This window comes from Notothenia rossii, assembly GCF_949606895.1.
Source record: "Notothenia rossii genome assembly, chromosome: 1".
NCBI lineage: Eukaryota > Metazoa > Chordata > Actinopteri > Perciformes > Nototheniidae > Notothenia > Notothenia rossii.
Window position 1 is genome coordinate 64,350,787 of NC_136912.1, and position 22,334 is coordinate 64,373,120.

General features: G+C 42.4%; 1 protein-coding gene across 1 annotated transcript in view; it reads left to right on the forward strand.

Moving 5' to 3' along the window:
• Positions 1-17,291, forward strand: part of LOC307019348 (uncharacterized protein) — a 41,832-nt gene extending 24,541 nt beyond the window's left edge. Inside the window, exons 7-14 of the mRNA XM_079650162.1 lie at positions 6,896-7,081; positions 7,231-7,847; positions 8,246-8,388; positions 8,718-8,939; positions 9,128-9,367; positions 10,009-10,136; positions 10,423-10,755; positions 10,870-17,291. Coding sequence (XP_079506288.1) covers positions 6,896-7,081; positions 7,231-7,847; positions 8,246-8,388; positions 8,718-8,939; positions 9,128-9,367; positions 10,009-10,136; positions 10,423-10,755; positions 10,870-14,940 — 5,940 coding nt within the window. The 3' untranslated portion in view covers positions 14,941-17,291. The remainder of the gene's footprint in view (positions 1-6,895; positions 7,082-7,230; positions 7,848-8,245; positions 8,389-8,717; positions 8,940-9,127; positions 9,368-10,008; positions 10,137-10,422; positions 10,756-10,869) is intronic.
• The last annotated feature ends 5,043 nt before the right edge of the window (positions 17,292-22,334 follow it).

The following is a 22,334-nucleotide window of genomic DNA, read 5'->3' on the forward strand; positions in this document are numbered from 1 at the left end:
TGGGGCTCAAGTCAGTATTTGCAATGTAATTACATACAGGCTCCCCTTGACATTAAAACGCCACGCGTGAGGTTTATATTATTTCCCTGTCTTAATCCAAATTGAACTGTATGAAATAAAAAGGCACATTTGTCTTGTAGTAAATACAAAGGGCGACCTGGAGCCAATCCTGCAATTTCCCCACAGGTGAAAGAGTTGAAAACCCAACCCCTGCAGGGGGGTCTGGGGGGATTGGCCCCCAGGAAATTTTTTGAAATACTAACAGCAAATACACATTCTGGTGCTCTCTTAAGAATACAAATAAATAAATATATATTACTACACAACGTATTTAAAAAAATGAATGTCATTTTAGTTTTTTGTTACTTTGTTCTGAAAGCTGAACCTGCTGCTCCTCACAGAGAGGAGAGGGAAAAGGTTGTGTGAATTACTTTACATTGTGGATAAGGGTGGATAGCCCCCATTGTTCTGTGTGTCAAAATGAAAGACAGCCCACACACCTATCAATCATCAAACCGTGGGGTCTTATAGTTGTACCGATGTATATCGAGATGTACTACAGCAAAAGTATTCTCCGTCGGGACTTCCTGCAACAACACCACGCTGTTATCTTGATTCTGATTGGCCAGAAGACATTATCAAAGATGTTCTATTAAGAAGACGATCACTACGTGACAAAAGTTTTCAAAACCGTTTCTAGTCTTCGGTATTTCCAGACAAGTGGCTACTGAAATCAATCTTACTAACTGCTGTCTGTGCAATTTACTCCGCGCGAGTTTGCAGACTTTATTTTGCTTACTTTAACATCATTTTTCATGGTGGGGCTAAGCCATTTATTGGTATGGCTGTAGCCTACCCCAGCCATACCCTGACCGCAAATACCTCATTCCTTCTGTCTACTTGTATCCGAAATGCTTCTCGTTTTGCGCTGTCCTCCCGTTCAAATGAAATCGCCGCCAATCATATTTCCAAGCTCGCACCAGGGGGGGGAGGGGTTACAAGGCTCGCGTCTTGTGCTGCATTCACTTGCACTCGGACATTAGAGATTTTCTCTCATAAATGTCCGATGAGCCACAACTTTTCTTTCAAAACAAAGCTGCCAAATGGGGTGGCAGCTGGGGTGGCAAGGCATTTTTCTGAGGTGGCAGCTGCCACCCCGTGCCACCCCGTAGAACCGCCACTGGTTCCGCCCCTATAAATGTTGCACATAAAAGGTAGGAACCAAAAATACAACGTGGAACAAAATAAACAACAGAGAGTGAAGACAGTTACAGAAACTTTTCTTTAATTATTCCTGTCATTTTTAAAACTGCGTCACAAAGCCTATTGCAGAAAAAGTTATATAGCAAATGAGGTGTGAGAGGCAGAGAATAAAGAGGGAGAGAGAACAAAGGGAAGAGGATATAGAGATGAATGAAAAGAGAGATGGTGTCTTTCGTGTTAGATGTTACCTTTACTTTAACGATTTAACTAAGCATTGACAACATTCATTTTCAGGCAATTTGGGATGATTGTATCCTTTTTTGCATGTCTAGATTATGATTGATAATTATTATTGATTTTTCAATTGATAATTTAACTCAGTTGAATCTGAAGATGGTGAAGACATGGTGAAGCTCTTGGTGCAATCCTTGTTGGTCCAAACAGTCCGGAAGCCATCAATGGAAAAGTTATCATTAGTTTTAAATTCTAAATTATTAGTGCTGAGCAACAATGCAACTATTTAATCGCGATTAATCGCATGATTACAAAAGTAGTGTATTGCAAACTTTTTTTTTAAAAGTACTGCTATATTAAAAGTGCAATAACATTTGGTCTGCAAACACTTCAAACAAATAAGGTACTTTTTAACAGTAGTATTCCCTTTACACAGTAGCAGTTAAAACATTTCTTATAAATCTCAACTTCAACATTAATTAGTGTAAAACAATAAAATATAAAACCAAAACTATTTGCCACTGCAAGGGCATTAACATGTTATCTAGTTTGTTATGGAAGTTACCCTCAGTGATCAGAAAATCCTACTTTGCAGTGGTTACAAATAACTCTGGTTCTATCAACTCCGCCGTCTGGAAGAGAAGTAAAATGTCCATGTAAGAGTCCAGTACCTTTCTCCATGTTTTTGTCCCGCCAGCCCTAGTAAATATACAACTGAATGTGTAATACGCACATTTCCTCAAGGCTCCATGGGCCTTTCTTCTTTAACATCTACAAGCTAATGTAGCTTGCAGGTGCTACATTAGCATCTACAAGCTAATGTGACATTTTAACTGAACTTTAAAAGTAACATCAAGAAGGCTAGTATCCAGTGGTGTAGTGGAGATTGTTTTACTGGGGGGACGTTATTTTAATTAGGTCATCCCAAACAATGCCACACAAGTGCGCACGCGCGAAGTGCACTCACAAAACGGGCAGACAGGTCCACAGAAACTACCGGTATGCTTAGTCCTTTAGTTACTGTACTGCAAAAAGCAGACGGTGCTGCGCTCAACACACACACAGACTCAAAACCATGGGCACACTGGCACATAAGTTACATAAACAATTTATAGGCCTAAGTTGCATAAATGCTTGAGCTACAGTATTGCAACTAAGCAGACAGCGCTGCTTCTCTCTCTCTCTCTATCTCCACTTTCAAAATCTATTTAAAACTCATAACAAACAAACACAATTCCCAAAGTTGTCATGAAATTAACTTATTAAATAAATGAAACGAAAAATATAGCCTACTTATGTAAACAACATTGAATCTGAACTTGAAATGATTCTCTTTTAGGCCTAGCCTACATTACAAATAAGCAGACAGCGCTGCTTTTTCACATACACACACACACACACACACACACACACACACACACACACACACACACACACACACACACACACACACACACACACACACACACACACACACACACACACACACACACACACACACACACACACACACACACACACACACACACACACACACACACCTTGCGTTTTGAAGACTGATAAATCCAAAATGGATGAACAAACTTTGCAGCCCAGTTTCTCAGCTTTGCAGTCTATCCACGGGTATTCCTCTTGTTTCCTCCGCCACATCTCCTCCGTCCATAAATCTGGGAAAGGTGAGCTTGAGCTAGCTAGTGGAACGTTGCTAGCATAGCTAACGTCGACGTTAGTGCTAGCATTATCCACATCTTTAGGCGGCTCTTCTGATGATGTACTAGTAGCAGCTTCACTTGTAGCTTCAGTGCTGCTAGCCTCTTTCTTTTTGTGAATGATATTCTTAGAAAATAAGTCAAGTATAGAATGTTTCCCTGCCATTGTAGAGCTTTCTCGTTAGCGTTCTTGAGGGAAAGAGCTGCCGCCAAATCACTGACACACCCCCAGCTCGCCGCGGGGCAGAGTCCTGCACGGGTCTAATTTTCAAGACCCGCTCCCGCCCCGCACCCGCGACGTGCAATACCAAACCCGCCCCGCTACCCGCACATATTACCAATTAGTTCCGCAACTCGACCTGACCCGTCGGCACAGGATTCGCAACCCGACCCGAACCCGCATATATATATGAGCAGTGAAAACGTGCAATTATTAACACACGCAGTTGCATATTTCTCTCAAAAAGCGTGGGATGTTGGTTATTTTCTCCATCTAGGAGGACACCAAAAGTCTCCCAGACGTTGGATTTCGCTCTTGAGAGGTGTTGGAAAATGCTGTATTCTCCGCTAGAGAGCTTCACCTCAGCCATTCAGAATGTGGCGCACTCAGAAGCAGATTGATGCGCTGCAGAGGTTATGATTATGCACGGTCCCGCGGGGGAGAGGTCTGAGGATTTAAACATTAAACTAAATTATTATTATTTAAATATATTTATTATGCAACACCCGCGACCCGACCCGCATCATCTTTGTTTTACCCAGAACCGAACCCGGAAAGAAGTGTTTGAAAAAATACCACCCGCGAATCACCTTTTTTGCGGGTCACCCGTCGGGTGCAGGACTCTGCCGCGGGGTCACGAGCGTGATGACGAATCATAATTTTTTAAGGAAATTGTTTTTATTTTTTATTATAATTACTGTGAAATGTATTATGTTTTTGTCATTATTACAACAAATACACACTTGCAACTGATAACACTGGCAATGATTTTATGTTTATTAGACTATTAAAAAAAAGATCATGCTCCAAATAAGTGGGGGTACGGTGTACCCCCGCGTCCAACGCCCACTACACCACTGCTATTATCCCAGGGGTCAAGTCAAGGGTTAAATTACTTTTCTTATCTCAGCACTGAATCTTAACGTCTGCCACATTATGAGAAGCAGCCTCAGTTTTTATGCAACAGATATCTGATACTTCATCCTCGGTGCTGTTTAGTACAAAGTCTAATCTAGTGCTGTCAAGTCCACTGCACTTAATTCAGTCCCCACATCTCCTTTTTTTATGTGGATGAATGTATCTCTTTCATTGTTCATTCGTGCTCCTCAAATGAAGACAAAAAGACAAAAGTATAGCGATGTAAAACATAGCTACTGGCCTCAGCAACTATGATGAGACCAGGGGCGGACTGGGGGGAAAAAGTGGCCCGGGGATTAATTGACAGACAGGCCCACTTAATGCGCGGCATGTATCGGCCGGCCGGCGACGAAAGTATGTTACTTAAAAAAGAAAAAAATGCATTTTATGTTATTTTGGACCATTATTCATATAGTAATCACATTACCTGAGCCTTTGAGTTGCCTAGAGCAAAATAGTTACAGCATATATTTAGTGATTTTAATGTTAAAAGATCATTGATGCAATAACATTTGGACCCAATTTGCCTGACTTGACGCATGGAATAAAACATGGGCGTAGGAAGCATCCTCAATGTGGGTGAGACAATTTAACAGGGGGTGTGGGCAGCTGGTGGACCTCACTCCTCTAGGGGGGTCCTGGAGCGCATTTTTTTTTAAATGTTGAAGTTAAATGCATCAATCTGGTGCACTTTGAGGGCAAAATGATGGCAATCTATGGCAGTCAGTAGGGGCTTGGACTGTGAGCCGTAGGGTCGCCGGTTCAAGTCCCCGACCAGACCTACATTTGGAGTGTGGACTTCTACTTGGAGAGGTCCCAGTTCACCTCCTGCCCTGCCGTGGTGCCCTTGAGCAAGGCACCGGAAATCTCCCTTCCCCCCTCACTCCCATTGCTCTCCGGGCGCTGTACAATAGCTGCCCACTGCTCCTAGTACTAGACTCCTGGTACTAGGATGGGTTAAAAGCAGAGAACACATTTCACTGTGTGTGCTTTGTGCTCTGCATGTGTGACCATTAAAGAGGGTTTCATCCCTCCCAATTCTTCTTCATCTTCTTCTTCTTCTTCTTCTTCTTCAACACCCATATAAAACAGAACTGTAAACAGATTTACTTTTTCTTTCAACATTTATTTGAACAGCAAGTGGAGGCAAAAGTGACTGCACCCAAAACAATAAACCTGCTAGCTAACTAGCCTAAACTCAGTAACAGAATATGGGCAACATGTTCTTTTCCACAGCCGCGCGACCTCTGACCCCTAGATTCCACCGGGTCCGTCTGCGGCACGTTACGGCAGCGCCGCGGTTTTGGTCCGGCCTCCTCCGGCGTCATACCCTATCGGGCACGTTTCAGAAGCATTTCAGAAGCGGAGCGTCTTGCCTGCCGGCTCGCAGTTTTTGTTGATTTGGGCATATTTCCTGGACACGCTACTTTGTACAGACAAAGTTAATAATAATTGTAATATCCCAGTTATAAACGACATGAATCAAAGATGTGTTGCTGTATTTTAGTGGTAAAAAAATGCATTCATCATCATAATTATTCTATATATATTCTTTTACACAGTGTCTGTAAACCGGAGGTGAACGCTGGCATTTCTCCTCCTACTTGAAAGACTATGGACTATAGACTATATTAGTTTGTGTGTGTGTGTGTATATATATATGCTATATGCTCTGACCGTTCCACTTCCTGCCTGCCCGACCTTACGTTACGGCTGCGCCGTGTCAAAAATAGGATTCTTCGTAATTTTAGAGGATCCCTGCGCCGAGGCGCTTCTGGGACGCTTCTGGGACGCTTCTGAGCCGTAACGCGCCGCGTGTGGTGGAATAGCACCCATTGACTAGAGTGGCCGCGATCGCCGTGAGCACCGCAGCGCAGCCGTAATGCGCCAGGTGAGTCAGACGTCACTTCCCCCTTTTCTACAGCCACTCCCCCTGAACCCCGTTTCCTGCCAACCCCCCCCCCCCCCCTATGCAAGCCCCTCCCTCTCAACCCAGGGCTCGCTACAATACTGTATACTGTATACACAAACTATACAAAAACGCCTTTACGCTTTGGAGCTTGTTTATCCATCTGTAAGCAACTGCCAGCTAGGTCTCTCAGTCACACTCCTGATCGTTCACTACGCAGTGACAGCTGCTACGGGCCTGATGTGTGAAATTGAAACTGATAGATAGAACAAAGGTAGCCTATCAAAACGGCCCAGCCCAGCCCAGTGGGCCACAACCCACTGGGCTGGGCTGGGCCGGAACACTTACAAATGTGGGCCGGTAGGATTTAGGCAAGGTAGGATTTTTTTTTTTTTTTGTGGCCCTCCGGCCCACACACACTACCGGCCCACTGGGGACACTCCCGGTATTCCCAATGGCCAGTCCGCCCCTGGATGAGACGCATGGTAACATGTAGTCATATGTGGAGAGCGATCATGAACTGGCCTCTTTCCCCAAACCCTATCGGTGGCCTTTTACTTCTGAAGAGTAGATGCTTTGATGATAACTGGAAACATCAAGCAAAAAACACCAGTTTTGTAAACAGAATAGACACATAGCTGACATTAAGACTTTGACACATACTGTTGATCTAATGTTTCGAATCATATTTTCTGTTTGCAGTACGATGGGGAAGTGGAGGAAAATGTTGCCGATGTAGTTGTGATGAGAATCAAAGCTCTGGATAAAGACCTTCGACACTCAGACAACTGGCTGACTGTCTTCAAAATCGCCAAAGGGAATGAAGATAACATGTTTTCAATTGAGACGGACAAGGAAACCAATGAGGGCGTCTTGAAGCTGATTAAGGTATTTCTGTGACTTTAACACCATTGTACTTTATTTATCACACTAACTGTAACAAGTGTTGAGTGGTGCCCTAACATTTGCTTGCTGCTTCATATCTGTTCTTGTCCTTTCATTCAATTGCTTTTTACTCTACAATCCGGACCAAACAGGCTGTGGATTATGAAGATGTCCAGAATCTTGAGCTTGGCCTGATAGTTACGAATGTAGCTCCTTTTGTGGATGGTGGTCCGATATTAATGGATGTGGACGTCCAGATTGGAGAGGGTAATCCTATGGCTACTGGAGTGGGTGCTGGTGGTGGAGGCGGTGGAGGCGGCGGCGGCGGCGGCGGCGGCAGCGGCGGCGGCGGCGGCGGCGGAGGCGGCAGCAGCGGCGGAGGCGGCGGCAGCGGCGGAGGCGGAGGTGGCGGTGGCGGAGGGGGAGGTGGAGGCGGAGCTGGACCTGGTCCTGGAGGTGGAGGTGGACCAGGACCAGGACCAGGACCAGGACCAGGACCAGGACCTGGACTTAAGCCAGATGTTGGGGTTGGAGTGGGTGTCGGTATTAAGCCAGGTGTCAAACCAGGAACAAAGCCTAAGCCAAATGTACCGGCAAAGAGCTATCTCATTAAGATAGCAGTGAAAAATATTCCAGAGGGTCCAGCATTCATTCCAACCATCAAGAATGTTCCTGTATCAGAAGATCCAAATGAAGCACCTAAAGATGGAGTGATCACAGTTTTTCCTGCTGTCGATCCAGACACAGGGCTGCAAGCTGAAGATGTCAAGTAAGTCATGCTGCAGGAACCATTACTTTTACCACTCATTTACCATGTTCACCATCTTAGTTTAGCAATTTAGCATGCTAAAATGTGAGAATTAGCAGTATCCCAAAGTACAGATAGAGTTGATGGGAATTTGATTTGTTTTACAGTTATTTGCTTTCTACCGTCTCATGAGGTTCTATTTGACTTGACCAGTTGACTTCCCTATGTCCTTAGTTTAGCTAGTTGTCTCCTAGCTTTAGCTTCATACTTACACAAATAATTCTCATCAATAAAGTGATTACGTGTTTTTCCCCAAATGTTGAAAGTATTACTTTAACCAAATTCTTCTTCTCCTTCTTTGGTTTACTGTATATTACTTATATTAATGTTTGTTTATTTTCCTACTTATTTTTTCCTAGTTATGCCAAAGCCTTTGATCCAGAAAACTGGTTTACCATCGATGAAAAAACAGCTGAGATTAAACTCAACAGGGTACCAGACAGAGAGTCACCTTTTGTGGTGAATGGTACCTACATTGCCAAGATTCTGGCGATCACAGATGGTAATCCCCTATTTACTTCCTAATCATGTTGGTTTCTTGATTCATTTCTGTTTGAATAGGCGCTGTCTTTCCGTACTGAAGGACTCTCAATAACTCAACAAAACAGAACTCCATAAAAAACACTGCAGGCACTATTAATATAAATATGGAATTATACTAGGACGTTAAGGTTTCCTCCAATGTACAATGCCTTGTTTTTTTATGCTGCTGCAATGCAAACATTTTATCAAATTGGGATTAATAAAGTACTTCTTATCTTATATTAGAATATGCTGTTATGCACTCCAGACTTTGTACTGTTGGATTTACTAAACTATTTTCATCCTCAGACATGCCATCAAAGACCGCCACAGGAACAATAGCCATTCAAGTCCTTGACTCCAACGACCACTGTCCCACTCTGACCACCACCCACAGCACCCGGTGCACTGATGAAACAACTGTCTATGTTACTGCATTTGATGAGGATGCTAATCCCAACGGAGCTCCATTCACATTCAGAGTCACACCTGATGGGACACGAGGGAACTGGGACGTAGAAGTCGTCAATAGTAAGAAAAAGTGGTTGGAGGCAGAAGAAAAAAACTGATAAACGATTTTCTTTCTTTTAGCATTATTTGTGATTTTTGTGGTTATATTCTTTTAGTATCACTAAACTGTAATATTACTTAGGTTACAAGCAAAAGTAATAAGGATAATACTGTGTTATTTGACAATGCTTTTTCCTTTTTGTCAACAGAGACGAGTGCCGCGCTTCACTCTCGTGATCCGCTCTGGCCTGGCTTATATGAGGTTCAGGTGGAGGTGTTGGATGCTCAAGGTCTGTCTTGCCCATCCAATGAAATTTTTACCGTGGACGTTTGTACCTGTGTGGAGACAAAAGACTGCAAGATAAAGGCAGCCAAATTAGAAACTACTTCAACTGAGCTCTCTGCCCCAGCTATCAGCCTCCTGCTATCGGCAATGTCCTTATTGCTGTGTAAGTTGACCTTAAACAAATGCCTAAAGTACACCTTATTAGGGATTGTTATGGGTTGATAATTATGGTGGCCCTGAAGTGCAAGACACCACATCATTTCACAAAACACCACAGCATTTCACAAAACACAACAGCATTTCAGGTCCTTCACCCTGTGTTTTTCCTCCCTGTCGTTAGTTTCCCTTGTGTGTCTAATTGTCTGAGTATGTTCACCTGTAGCCCTTGTGTTTCTCCTCCCCTGCCCGGCTGTTTCTCGTCTCGTGATTACCCCTCTCTGTATTTAGTCTTGTCTCTTCCTGTGTTCAGGGTTGGTTAGTCTTTTGTTGGTGACTGAGTTCCCCGGGGAGTGTTCTGTTTGTCCAAATTATATTATTATCCTTGAAATAAAGGTATTATCAGTGTTATCTGCATTTGGGTCCTGCATGCTTCACTCTACCGTAACAATATTAGAGTTACTCCCCATTCACAACTCTCGGTTTTTAGATGTATTCTTAACACCGTTGTATGAATGATATTGCTAATATTAAATACTCTGTGTCTCTTGAAATATTAAGATCTTGGAATAATTGTAAAAAAAAAAAACTTTGAGCTCAACTAAACTTGGCTTGACATTGAACTGAATGTTGTGCTTCTCTCTGCAGTTATTCCTCTTCTCATGCTGTTCTGTCAGTGTGGAGCAGAACTTTTTCCTGACAGTTTTCGTGACATGCCATGGGAGACCAAAGAACAACTCATATCTTACCACACTGAAGGCAGAGGCGAGGATAAGGTTGGCTTGCAATTTTGTTGTTTTTTATTGGGAAGAAAAGTGTACATTAACTTCTTATTTTTAGTTTATCAATACAGAGAATCAGACAATATCCTAATATTATTGAAAATGATCGTCTGTATAGAGATCAAGAGGCAATGTTGGTGAAAGAAAGCAGTGTAGTGGGATTTAAGATCAGTTACTCCTGTTATCACAGGGACAAACAGGAAGGTTTAACCCTGTCTAATATTGCTAAACCTATATGCTTTTCTGAGATAACGTTGTCATTCTCCTGTTCCTTTTTTAGGAATTGCCACTCCATAGTATATCTGTATCTTTGGGTCCCCAAAATACATTTGGGACAGCACAAGGATCAAATTCCAAAGGCACTATTACAAATACTATAGAAAATAACCAGACAACTACAATCCATGAGGGATTTTTGGAAAGGTTTCGGGACACCAGGCAAAGTTGGATGGACGTTGACAACAACGCTCACAGATTAACAAGGGATTTCGGCTATGGTTATGGCAGTGCAACAATCAGCAGAAACACACTACAACACACGACAGCTCACACAACAGCTCTCTATGAGGATATAGCCTTACCTGACGCTTTCCTGAATGATTACTACTCACAGGTACGTTATTAGCCTTGCATTCAGCTGTTTTTTTCTTTTACAAGATTTCACCTTTAAAGAAATGTTCTGAAATTATTGACACCAGTGTCTGTGCTATTCCTTTACCTTAAATAGAAAGTGATGTGTGCTTTGCCTGCGAAGGACTGTTCTTTGGAGTATAATTTTGAGGGCCGGGGATCCTCTGCTGGATCTGTGGGCTGCTGCAGCCTCCTGGAAACTAACAACGACCTGCAATTCCTCGATGACCTTGGGCCAAAGTTCAAGACTCTGTCTGATATCTGCTCCCCTCCTAAACCAACACTTAAACCTTCCCTGACACACAAAATAGTAGGTGCTGTCCAAACCACAGTAAATAAGGTTGAACCTGTTGTTATGCCCAAAGTTGAGCAAAGCGTTGAAACAGAGCATACTGATGTCAAGAAAGAGACAGTCATGTCATCTACTAACATCTCCAAATCATCTGTCAATACTGTAAGCACTGCCCATCAATACATGACACTTCCTAACTCTAAGGTTACTAACATCAGTCATTCCACCACTCTGCCCCCTCAAGCTCATTATTCTGCCAATCTGTCCCATCAAGCTCGTACAGTTTTCATACAGCCACAGCCAGTTTATTACGCCACCAACCCTGTACTACAGCCCATGCACTATGTAGTTCAACCACAGCAACAGAACACGGTTATGCTAGCAGAGGGGTCCCATGGAGCTAATTTTCCAGGCTTGTATGTAGTCAGTGGGCCCCAAGGCCCAAAAAGCCCTGCCAGTCCAGTTAGCCCCACCTTCTTTCTACCTGGTAGTCCAGGTGTGTCTCCGGGCTCAGGCCCTGCAAAGGGTTGGAAAATGATAGGGCCAAATCCCGATGTTAAATACATGTTAGTTAAAGATAAGAGACCAGATTATGCGGGTGAGGTAGACCCAGGCTCGTCTCAGGGCAATTTGCCCAGAGGTGCAATCCTGGTAAAAGAGGCTGCTCCCCCTCAGGGGGTGTTAGACCTAGCAGCCCAGGGGAGTGTGTATGGCACTCTGCCTGGACACACTGTTGCAAAGAGGGGGGGTGCTGTGGCAGTATATAGCAATTTGGGGCAAACATGGGTTGGGCAGCCAGGAATGGGAATGGCACATGTGGTGACAGTGAAACCAGAAGTCAGACAGGTTGGAATGTGGCAACCTGGAATGACTCAAGTTGGCATTAGGCAGGTCAGTACAAACCAGTACCAAGAAACTACGCAGTTGCAGCAAACAGCAGATACCAGTGGTATTCTAAAAGCATCAGGAATTAGTTCACCAAATGAAGACAAGAATACAACAGTTGTAAATACCCTCATTTCAGCTGAAACCCATCCATCAAATGAAGAGGTGTTGATAGAAAATCAGTTGAAGGATCCAGTTCAGAACATGAATTATGAAATGGTTGAGGAAAAGCACGATGTCCCCTACCTATCAATGCCTGTCGAGACATCACTTGATGATGAGGATCCTGGTAGGATGGTCCAAACTGCTTTTGAAGACAAATTGGGTATCCAAGAATGTCCTATGCAAACATCAGAAACAGCTCCAACAAACAAATGTACAGATATGGTAAGTCAAACCACAGAATCCAATGTCCCACAACAAAACTCAGTGGAATCAGAACAGCAGGAAAATCATGTTCCTGCTAAAGGTTTTTCAGAAGAAAATATATCTCTGGTCAATCAAATGTCAACCACAGAAGTGTGCCAACCTGGATCAGATGTCATTGATGTAGTTAATACAAGCAGAGAGAGTATAGACACATCAACAATTCCCCAAGGAGAGGGATCCACAAATACTTTAGAACACATCAACATTGTAGATGATCAAATACAAGATATCACAGAAGTAAATGTGGACAGTCAAGAGTCATTGAAAGGAGTCGTAAAAGAAGGAAAAGCTGTTCATCTCACCATAGTTGAAGGTCTAGATGACAAAAGTCAGGAAGTTGGGTCAGAACCTCAATTAGATGATGTGACAGGGGACCAAATGGACAGGGATCTGGAGGAAAATGTCAGTCCAGCAGAGAACGTAGTGTCAGACATAGAAACAAATCAGGTAATTGCCACCTCTAATAGTATCCAGGGAAAAGTGAATATGGAGGAAATGACTGCAGATAGTGTAATCACTGTCAGTGATTCACATGAAGACGTAAAGGCTCAGGAAGAGCAACTGCTAGATTCTGATGTAGGACTTGATAGTATGCATGACAAATTGTCAGCAACTCTTCCAAGCATGTTTTCAAAAGTGACTTTGAATGCATCTGAAGTTAAGTTGAACCTCGACCCAGAGTCAATGCCAGAACCACAGTTTGGTCAAAGTGAATGGATTATGATAGACAAAGGTAATGAAAAGACAGATAGCGCTGATGAAGCAATAACATCATCGGAAACTGTCAGCACTATTATCCTTGGTGATTCAAATCTGACATCAGCCACAGAAGAAATAACCAATCAAGTGCGAGAAGAGGTGTCAACCATGTCAACATTAGAGCAACACATGCATACAGCAAAAGATAATTGCTGTGGCCACCAAGAAGAAGAAAGTGGTACAGATCAAGTTGATGCAGACAGTATGGAGAGAAGTGATGGAGAGAAAGAGAGTATTATGGAGGAAGGAGTGCCACAGCAGAGTTTTAGCACCTCTGATAACCTAGATGAAGACACTGAAAGACAAGATGCTTTCAGTTCTCAAATGGAAGATAATTTAATCTCAGATGACTACATTATTGGTGAAGAGAAAGGTGAAGATTCTGTTGAAGCAATGGTGTCACCGATACAGCAAAATGTAAAATTCTCAGACGACCAAGGTGAAGGGAATGCAGAAGGAAATGCAACATGCATGAGATCTCGAGAGGATCATAACTTAATCTCAGATGATATCATAAATGTTCCAGAGGAAGAGGAGGAGAGTTTTGAAGAAGGGGTGTTATCCATACACGAAAATGTTAGCATCACAGAACCCCAAGCTGAATTTATTGAAGAAGAAGCTGTATCAGGAAGAAGATCTTTGGAGGATCCTTTTATCTCAGAATACAACAATGTTGTGGAGGAAGAGCTTTCAATTGTACATCAAATCTCTTCCATCTCAGATGAAGACAGTGTAAAAGAAGATGCATCTAACACTGTTCAAGTAGAGGATATGCTAATCTCAGGTGACAGTGATGGAGAGGAAGAAGAGGAACCGGCCCTCTTCATACAACAAGACAGTAGTTTTTCTGATGACCAAGAAGAAAAGAATGGAAGAGAAGACGCACCAGACACAAGTATTTACGTAGACGAGGAGAGCAGTAAGTTGAACCAGCAATTAGAAGACAACTCTCTGTCTTGTCACACTGAATGCTTATCTGAGGATAATTTTGATTCAGCAAGTCAAAATGTAGAGATTAATCCGTTGCCAGCATTGTCAAAGGTGGGTAAAACTCTAGAAATACTCTGTGAAGTTACCACACATCAAGTCAGGGAAGGGGTGGACTCTTCTCAGGTAGGAGACATAGCTTTGGATATTCCTGATAGAGAAGATAATGTTGGTCAGGCGTTAGAGAAGGATACTAATATGGAGAATTTGGATTCTCCTGTTATATCTTCTGAGGGAATGAAATCTTCCAGGGTTGCAACAGGACAGGTTTCCATGTCATGTGAAGATAAAGGGGCCAAAGTTAAAATGTCTGAATCTGGAGATATCGCTTTTGAAAAAGGCACGGCAGAGGTCACTTTTGATTTCGCGATTAAGGAGGGATTTGATGACAGTGCAACTGGTGCATCTGCTCAGGTAGCACCAACATTTTATTCAGAAATTAAAGTGGTAGAGAAGACCCTATCTTCAGGGTCAGAATCAGACCCAGACTCAGGAGAGACAGGAACTTTAAGTTCCATTGCAAAAAGTAAGGTAGATGAGGAGGCTGGTAACCTCGTTCAGAATGAAACTCTGCAAGTAACTGGAGAAGCAACAGGGGGAGGCCCATACACTATGGGGAAAACTCTGATGGACGATGTGTCAAGAGCTTCTGGTGACACGCATGAGGCTGAAGCAATTGGTGTTGAAGTGAGTCCTGTACAGTTTCAGACAGTCATGAGCCCAATTCCTCGTAACAAATCAAGAAAGAGCAAAGAAGATTCTAAGAAGAATCCTAAAAGTCCAAAAAGCCCCTCTGGAAAGTGTAAACAACAGTGAGTACTCTGAATTCAATGTTGCATTATCAACTATACAGAAACCCATACTGTTATATGTAGAGGTCTGTTTAAGGTCCAAATGGGTGAAGAAGAGGGAGGTGCAACAATATTTAGGATTTTCTGTCTGTAAGGCCAAAATGGCCAGGCAAAATCAAGGAACAACAAGCAACTTGTTATTTAATACCAAAATATGAACCTGCTACGTTGTTGCAAAAGCAAGCTGTGTCATGTTGTGCCTATTCAACGTACTACCCAGGTGCCCACCCCCTTAGTTAAAGGGGACCTATCATGCAAAATGCACTTTTTGATGTCTTTTATACATAAATATGTGTCCCCGGTGTGTCAGGGCACTCACGCAGCGCCAGAAAATAAAACCCTCTCTCTTTTCCTCTGTAACCAAATCTCTAAAAACGGGGCTACAACGGAGCTGATCCAGATATGCGTCCGATATGACGTAATATAGGAAATTTAGGCTGGCTTTACACCTGCGGCCCCATCAGAAACATTGCTATCAGAAACAATGCCCGACTGTTGCAGGTTTACATTAGCATCGCTAACACTCAGAGCTAACCTGTACTGGAGAGCATGTGTGTGAAGAAGCAGGAAATAAAAAGGAACTCACCTTGTGGTATAACCGGCAAGAAAGAAAGCCTTTGAGCTCCATACTGTTTCAGAAATAATCCTTGATAATCCATGATATGGCGTTTTCAGTATCTGCCGGTAGAATCCCCCTCATGAGTTCAGCCCCTCCTTTTTTTTGTATCAATTTCCTTTTTTTTTTAAAGCTTTATATCCCAAATCAGCGCTTTTGAAAAAGGAAGTGAAATAGAGGGATATGAGGCATGGCTAGAATGGGTGATCTGTTTGGTATTTGAAGCAAACACTTCAAAGACATGTTTTTTATATATTTGTATATATCTGAGACCTATGCTTTTGCCTAAAAATAGCATGATAGGTCCACTTTAATCAGAACAGAATGTTACCAGTTTGGTGAGTACACTCTCAAAGACAGACAATTGCTAGAGTGTGTGTAAAAGGGAACTGCGAACAGAATCCGGACCTGAATTTTACATTCACACGCCAGTGATCGATGGATTGATACAATTCAACTGATGACAGGGATTGTCAAGTCAGGCCCGCACACCAGATATTTGCTTTTTGTTGCAGTGATTGGGCTGTGTGGGGCAGACAGGCAGAAAGTAAAGTGAGACACAAGTAAAGGCCAACACCTATGTCAAATTCTCACTCTATGTGTAAGCTATTTTAGCCCAGACAACACAAGTGCATAGACGGTGTGTTGCACTTTATAGTTTTCTAGAGTGAGGGGGTTAACCAACTCTCCCTAGCAGTTTTTAAGGAGTTACCCCTTTACCGAGCCTTCTAAAGCTCCAAATAGCACAAAGAAGTTTATTTAGGAACTTTAATTACCAGAAGTTGTTCAACAAGATGCTAGTTGACTGCATTCTTTGGGACAGGATACTACAAAGACAGGAGTGACAAAGATCAAACACAGATGAGTTGAGTTGAGGTAAAATTGGGTTTTTACATAAAGTGATCCAACGTAACTTTCGGTTACAAGTAATTTGCTAAATGGATTGCATACATTAGTGCTGTTTGTAAGAACATACCTTGTTGTGCGGATGTTTTGTTTAAAGTTTAAACTAGCATAAAATGGACATTTCTAATTTCAAGTAAAGTAAGTGACTAAAAACTGTACAAAAAGCTACTTGAGTGAATATATTTGGCTACTGTCCACTAACCATGACCATCCACAACCATCATTCTTAGATCCCATTTTATTATTGTATTACAGCATTGTTGTTTTTTTAATGCAAGGCTCTCATTTGTGCATGCAGAGCAGAAATTCTCCTTTGCGAGGCTTCTCTTTGAGTTAGAATAAAATGCCATTACCTGTTTTTTTGTGAGACAGTTTTCAAATTGAATAAATCCCATATCTTCCATTTTGTATCTTTTATTATCTTTAGTTTTTTCTTCACTATATAACCATGTTTTTATTGAAGCCATCTCTTCTAACATTCTTTGAGCTGAATGTAAATGTGAACAAGTAGCAGAACCTGTTTAACTAGTTAAAACCAAGCTGGATTTATGAGCATATTTTTCTGCGTCTGCTTTTAGGAGTAAGTGTGTGAAAGGTTTTCGGTGATTTTATCTACTCTAAAATATTCAATGTATCTTTTTTTATATAATTTGGGATTCTTGGATACTGTCATCATTGCCTTTAAGTAAGTCAGTTTGATATTACCATGGTGTAATGTATACAGTAAAACATTGGTGAAATGTGGGTTTTCTAAAAATTCAGATTTTTGTGTAATAAAGACTTGTTTTCAGTTATTAATGAAGTCACTGCTTTCTTTCATGCATTAACAGAAATATAGCCCATAAGGTTATTGGAAGATTATATCTCCAACAGCACTGCTCAGTGACCAACAGGTTACACTATATGGCTGCTGGTGTCAAAGTGCGCCTTTGTGAGGGAAACCTCTGGTTCTAAAAAAATCAAGCCAATGTAAGTGTATTTAATTTGCATTCTCTCAAAGATCCAACAGGAGGCAATTCTACTGGTTGCAAAAAGTAGTCAGAATCTATGGAAGTCTATAAGAAAACGAGCCTACCTCTCACTTGATTTGTTACCTCAGTCTCCTCCTGGGACCCAGCCCATTGAAAATGTCCACTGTGGTGGGCAGAAAATTAGGCAGAATAATTGTATTTAAAAAAAAATTCTCCCAGCGCAGCGCCCTCGGCAGCCCTGCGTACACCGATAAATGAGACCCCAAAAATAAAAATTGTTCACCAGTCATGACAAATGTGCCAAAAAGTCCAGCTTTTAAGCACCTTTGGGCCCTCAAAAAACGCGATTAATTCTGCCAATAATAATAACTTTCAACAGGTTCTTCACCTCGACTCTGTCGTTGCTCAGGCCTGCAATAATAATGTTATTAATAATTATTATGAATTGACTTTAATATTCAAGAAAAAGTTTCCACCTTTTCAGGTACATAATCAATTGTTGTAAGTCATCAAATAAAGTGGTTAGTGAGATATTGTCAAATGTGTGTCTTTGTCTTTGCACATATGCATTAAAGCGCACTGGCATGACATCATTAGAACAACGAGTTCCCACCTGTAATCCACTTCTCTGTTCACATCATGGACGACTGACTCTCAATTGATGTACAAAATGGTGAGGGATACACCTTCACCAAACCTGTCCTACAGCTCATCATGCATTATTACAGTAATCCGTAGGAATTACAATTACATAAATTGGCTCCACTTTAATCTACAGCCAGCAGAGGGCAGCCAGCACACCTGTAGTGTGACCCAAAATGTCAGAGGGTTTGGGATGTATAAACCTTTTTAAGAAGAGAAGTCATACAACTCAAGGTCAGATAGGTGGGTTTCTTGTTGTCACTCATTAAACAAAAACATCGACCCGACGCAGTCCCCCATTGTTGTTGTTGTGAGCGCCGTTGGGGAGAAAATCAATGACGTAAATGGTGACGTCATGACGCAGCAGCGGCAGCACCACTCGGGCTCTGGGCGGTGTGAACAAAACGGATGCTGAAAAGAGAAACCGGTTCTGAACAAGAAGAGCGCAAGCACGGAGCTAGAACGGGAGCTGTGTTGGTGTGAAAGGGGCATAAGTGCAGTTGAACGGCCCGTCCACACTACAGCTTCGACAGCTTCAAAAACGGTTTCCAACGCGTCTGCCCAATCACTTTGGTTATGGCTAGAAAGGATCCGTCTAATGTAAATATGAGGTCACGTTCTCGTTCTAACTCTCGTTGTAATCGGAGCGGCTCGGTTGTAATCGGAGCGGCTCGGAAGCGCAGTCACGTGGCTGAATGTTTACGTTTGGGATGGCGAGAAACTAAACTATATTAAGTATGTAAATACTTGTTAGCGGTCTTGCTGTTGAAAGAAGAATGACAACACTTTAGATCAGCAACACTATGGTTTATTTTGTATTCACAGGAAAGTCAACGTTGTTGCAGTAAAAGTCCCAAGATAGCTCCTGGTGCAATAAAATGTATGTTGCATGTTACTGCTGTAGATGTGTTTACCTCTTTTATATCCCGTTGGGTAGTTTAATCTGCAACAATGCATCATATTCTATAATATCATCATATATGTGTAGCTTTGTCTCTGTCGTATCTTTCAAAAGTAAAGTGAAACAGCTGTTTTCAGTTTTGTGATGATGCATTTTCCAGATGATCCAAGAGGCTTTTTAAACACCTTACTTGTCTTAAGAGGGAGGGGAATTTTCTCAACACATAAAGGAACACTTTATCCTTCAGTTTATCACAAACATTACATCAACACATTTGGAGATCCTAATTTGAATCCAGTCTGTAATTTGATATTAAGGTTTTAATAATGAAATGAGGTCATGAATCGTGTTCAAGGTTAAGATCATCTTTATCATCCTATGTAAAAAAAATTAACATACAACATTAATATAACAGTAACGAATAAAACAAAATAACATTATGCAACTCTGATCTTCTTGCTGATACTTTTCAAAGTTACTTTTACATTTGCTCTACTTCTCCTGCTACTGTTTGCTCTGCTTTCAACTTCTCTTTCAACTCTGCTCTTTACGCTGCTTTCCCTGTTTCCTCTGTTCTCCTCTCCTCATCTTCTCCTCAGACTGTCCTCCTTTTGCTGTATCCTCTCCTCTCCTGTTCTCCTCTCCTCATACTCTCCTCCTTTTGCTGTCTCCTTTCCTCTGTTCTCCTGATCTCCTCTCCTCCTCAGACTCTCCTCCTTTTGCTGTTAGATATTTAGACTGTAATGACAGCTTATGATATACTTTTTATAACTACATAAATCACATGCAATGGATTAAAAACGTTGTTTTACTTACCACCTCTTTACAGCTCCATTCATCTCCAAGCTTCCAACATTCACCTGGCGGTGGTGCCTTGGATGAAAACAACTTTTGATATGATACAATACAACACTAGTTAACACCTATCCACAGCAATAAGCACAATGAGAAGACTAATGGTCTCTTTTATACCAATTTCTATTGGAGTGAACTGAACTGTGCCATGTCACATAGGATTGGAATGGATGATTGGCTGTGTTTTGTGAATATAGAGGAGATGGCAAAAGTAAAACTTTGTTCTTACCTAAAGCATCTATCCTCCTCTTCGTACCCCTGCCTGCTCCTCCCGCATTAGACTCTGGGGACTTAGCTTTTAAAATCTTGTTCAAGCTGTCCACTCTGTAGTTGGATCTCATGACCTCAGCTTTATGACCCACCCGGCCTGAAAAAGGGTGTCTACGATGGCTGGTACTGATAGGTGTTATGGTCCTCTTCTGCCTTTTGTGTTTGGGGGGCGTGAAGGTGAGAGGAAGACTACTGTCATGTGGGGTGTGTTGCTTTACGTCCTCCAAAAGATAATTTAGTCTTGATATCACTGTACACATGAATGTCTCATCCTGTAGGTGGTATGTGTGCTCAGTAATTTCCTGCAATAAGGTCCCACACTGCTGTCGTTTCCTATCTCTTGAGGACTTTGAGTGGTTACCACTGCTCTGATTACAACGAGAGTTAGAACGACGTCTCTTCCCGCGTCCCGCCCACCCCGACCCTTTCCGATTACAGCCGAGCCACTCCGATTACAACGAGAGTTAGAACGAGAACGTGATGTCATATTTACATTAGACGGATCCTTTCTAGCCATAACCCTCCGCCTCTTTGTCCTTATTTGGAGCAGGCTGGAGTAGGCGGGAGTTGAACTCTGACGTCACTGTCGAGCCTTTAGTGGCCGACTCCGCCTACTGAGGGCTTCTCGGCAACTCTACAGAATCCTATGGGTGACATCACGGACCCTACGTCCATTTATATATACAGTCTATGGTCTACACACACACACACACACACACACACACACACACACACACACACACACACACACACACACACACACACACACACACACACACACACACACACACACACACACACACACACACACACATACACACACACACACACACACACACACACACACACACACACACACAGCATATTTGTCCACTCATATGTTGATAAGAATATTAAAAACTTGAAAAATATCAAGGTACATTTAGAACAGATACAAAATGTGCGATTAATCGCGATTAACTATGGACAATCATGCGATTAATCGCGATTCAATATCTTAATCGACTGACAGCCTTAGTTAATAGTCAGTAAAAATAAATACCAGGGAAATAACGGTACTGCAAGTTACATGAGGAAACAGAGAAGACAAAAAAAGTAATGGTCAATGCATTAGGGAGATAAGGAAAGGGGGAAGTGAAGGTCTCTCCCCCCCCCCCCCCCCCCCCCCCACCACCGGGTTCACTCACACCTCATCAGCATCAGGGTTGATTGTAAGGTCATTGATTAGCAGTAGTAAGGGAGTCCAGGTCTTATGAAAGAGTGTCAGTGATCCTTGTAGTGAAAATCGTATCTTTTCGAGATTAATACACTGTAATAGTTCCTGTATCCACCTGTCATGTGTGGGTGGGGAGACGTGCTTCCACTTAAGAAGAATGGAACGCCTGGCCAGCAGGGTTGTGAAGGCGATGACCCGCTGAGTCGTGGTGGGCATGTTCTGTGTTGGGGGGACGCCGAACAAGGCAGTTAGAGGGTTACGGGGTATGGGTGTGTTAAGGGTCTGCTCAAGGGTTTTTGAAAATACTAGACCAGAAGGCATTCAGGCTGGGGCATGACCAAAACATATGTGTGTGACTGGCAGGAGATTGCTTGCATCTGTTACAGGCATCGCTTCTAAGAGGAAATATTTTGGCTAGTTTAGCATTGGTAAAGTGAGCCCTATATGGAGCACCTTACACTGCATTAGACCATGCCTAGCACAGATAGATGAGGTTTGCACCAAACGAAGAATTACCCTCCACTTATTGTCAGATATGTCTACACCCAGCTCACCCTCCCAGGACTCTTTTATAGATGTAGTTGAGGCTATGAACATCACACTCTTGTGAATAATAATGGCAGCACCTCTGGCTCTACTAGAAAATCTTGAGTGGAAGTAATGGCCCATCCACGCCCGCTTGATGCAAAGGGTGTCAGACGTTTTAAGGTGTGTTTCTTGTAAACATATAATGTCCCCTTTAAGATGTTGCAGTCAAGTCAAGACCTTACCAATTTTAATAGCTTTGTTCATTCCTCTGGTGTTCCAGGAGATCAGGCGCACACTTCTGCCAGCAGTCGTCATACTGTTAGTCATATGGGGAGTCTAATGAAGGTGGTCTGAAAACCGTTGTGCTTCTGTCGTGGATATTTTACGATCTCTTCAATACTGTAAAGATGTACAATGAGAGTAATCAATAATAAACTGGTGAAAGCAGGCAGCG